Source organism: Quercus robur, chromosome 4, assembly GCF_932294415.1.
Source record: "Quercus robur chromosome 4, dhQueRobu3.1, whole genome shotgun sequence".
NCBI lineage: Eukaryota > Viridiplantae > Streptophyta > Magnoliopsida > Fagales > Fagaceae > Quercus > Quercus robur.
Window position 1 is genome coordinate 23,895,002 of NC_065537.1, and position 2,357 is coordinate 23,897,358.

The following is a 2,357-nucleotide window of genomic DNA, read 5'->3' on the forward strand; positions in this document are numbered from 1 at the left end:
TTCTTAATTGTAGATCCAGCTTCTGGTAGATGCTTGTTAAGTTAAAAGGCTACAAAAATCTCACAAATTTCATTGGAGTAACTCACAAGGCTTCCAAGAATTTTCTGAAATGTATTTAGGGTTTTCCTTTTATACTTAGTGGTGTTGGACTACAACCCTAAACATTTCACAGGCTTTAGGCCTAATTAAAATTCTACAAACTGCAATTTTCGATCGGTCAAGATTAACAGAAATTGACTTCTTCTTTCTGCAACTTGCATATTATTGAATCTTGACTTATACAATCTTGAGTAATGTCTAATACCTAATTTAGACATGTTTTTGTTCTCAATTTGCTTACATACATAAATTAAGAATCTAAACTTTCAATCCTAAATATTTAAAATCTAACATTTATCAAAATAAACAAAATGTACACGAAATTCACCTCAATCATTAGAATTATATTGGAAAAGAGAAAAGCCAATAAAATCTAACGCTTACCACTTAAACAATGAGAAAATTCACAAAAATCTCCCCAGCATGTACAACCACAACTTAAAGATATGTAAATCAATACTAAGAAAGCCAATTAAGCAAATATAAACAATCTCATTAAACTTTATTGTCTTACCTCTTCCTCTTATTCTTCTTCTGCTTCAGATCAATCACATAATCACCGTCAAGCAAAAGAAGACTCCCAATACAAGTTGCTGTTTTAAACCGCTTAGGAAAACTCTGATTCTTAACCATCTTGCCTCTTTTCTTTTCTATGTCATACCAAAAAAGACTGACTTCTTCCATCAAAACCTTTTTGCCATTCTTGGAAAAGAGTAGAGGCTTGAAATAGTCAATATTCCAAGGCACTGCGCCTGGTTCAATTTTATAAATCCGAGTCCAAGAACTCTCATCCCCGTATTCTTTCATCAACCAAAAATCACTATAAGTCTCCTCAACAACCCCCATAAAACAGAGGCATCCTCCCAACACATCCAAAATGGGCATCCCTTCATTAAGGGGCTTTCTGAAAAGTTGGAATTTCTCATTGGCAAGATCAAAAGCAAGGATAGATTCCAACCTATCATCCTGCTCAACTATCCAATGGAAAGCTCCATTCAATGAAACTGACTGCATTGACCATATCTCCTTGATTGGCAGTTGTTTTTCAATTTTTTTCCAACACTGTGATTTCAAACCATATACCTTTACTTCAAAGAAGTCCATTAAAACTGGTCCCTCATAAAATTCTGCAATTCTCACCACTTTATAATCGTCGTTAATAGGATCATACCCAAATCCAAACCTGGAAAACGAATCACATGAAAATTCTGGTTCGTCTATTGGTTCCCTAGGCAACTTCCTGTACTTCCTGATCAATGGATTCCAAATCACGATGTCTTCCTTTTCTTTGTACTTATAAAAGAGAAGGCAAACCAAACCGTGGCAATAGTCCAGGATGTCCCAGTTATGTAGAGGTTGGTAAATTTGGACAGCCTTGCCGAACTGATCATTGTCGGAGTAAGGAACGGAGAAGAAACGTGATTGTAACGGCAGATTTATGCATGTTTCCTTGAGAATCAGCGTGCGGTTGCTGTTGGTCTCGATGGAGTGACTGAGCTGATTCTTGGTGAAATTTGAACTGCTGATTAAGGCGGACCATTCCTTAGAAACACAGAGAAAACGTATGAGAGCTTTCACTGGTAATCTGGGTAGTATACTGTTGATAAGCTCTAGCGGTACATAATGAGACATCATGGAAGTGGAGGAAATCAGCATTAATAGACTGCGTATATTTTTCCTTTCACTCTATGGTCATGGTGGTGCACAATTTTAAGGTCTCCAGTTTGTGTCCAACTCCAACTCCACTACATCCTCCCAAAGTATTTGGTTCTTTTTTTCTTTTTTCTTATTGTTTTTTAATAGAAACATTTACCTTAAGAGTAAATAACCGACCTTAAAGTAGAATTTTAAATTTTTTGAAATTGTTATATAATAGAGTTAGAGTTTTTCTTAAAAAAAAAAAAGAGTAAGAGTTCTATGTAAATTCTAAAATAAATTTTCCTAAGAATTTTTAACTTTATATGCAAAAATATCTTAATATTATCAATAATTAGAATAATATAGCCACGTGTGGGAGAGTGAAAATAATATATTACATGGGAATTTTAATTCTCAAATATATATATATATATATATATCATTTTGTATTATATCATATCATCTATTCAATAATACAATATAAAAGACTCACGTACAAATAAATTAAAAAGAAAAAAAAAAAGAAAAAAGAAAAGAGAGAGAGATTCACTTCTGTAAATATTAAAAAGAAAAAAGAAAGAGACGTTAGGACTTTTCTCTTCCCACATCTTAAAACCATA

The 2,357-nt window shown here is 33.3% G+C and overlaps 1 protein-coding gene across 1 annotated transcript; it reads right to left on the minus strand.

The window, feature by feature from the left end:
• Nucleotides 1–609: 609 nt before the first annotated feature.
• On the minus strand, nucleotides 610–1,731 carry LOC126721592 (F-box protein CPR1-like). Its single transcript, XM_050424641.1, has one exon. It carries the CDS (start codon nucleotides 1,729–1,731, stop codon nucleotides 610–612), a length of 1,122 nt encoding a protein of 373 aa, XP_050280598.1.
• Nucleotides 1,732–2,357: the final 626 nt, after the last annotated feature.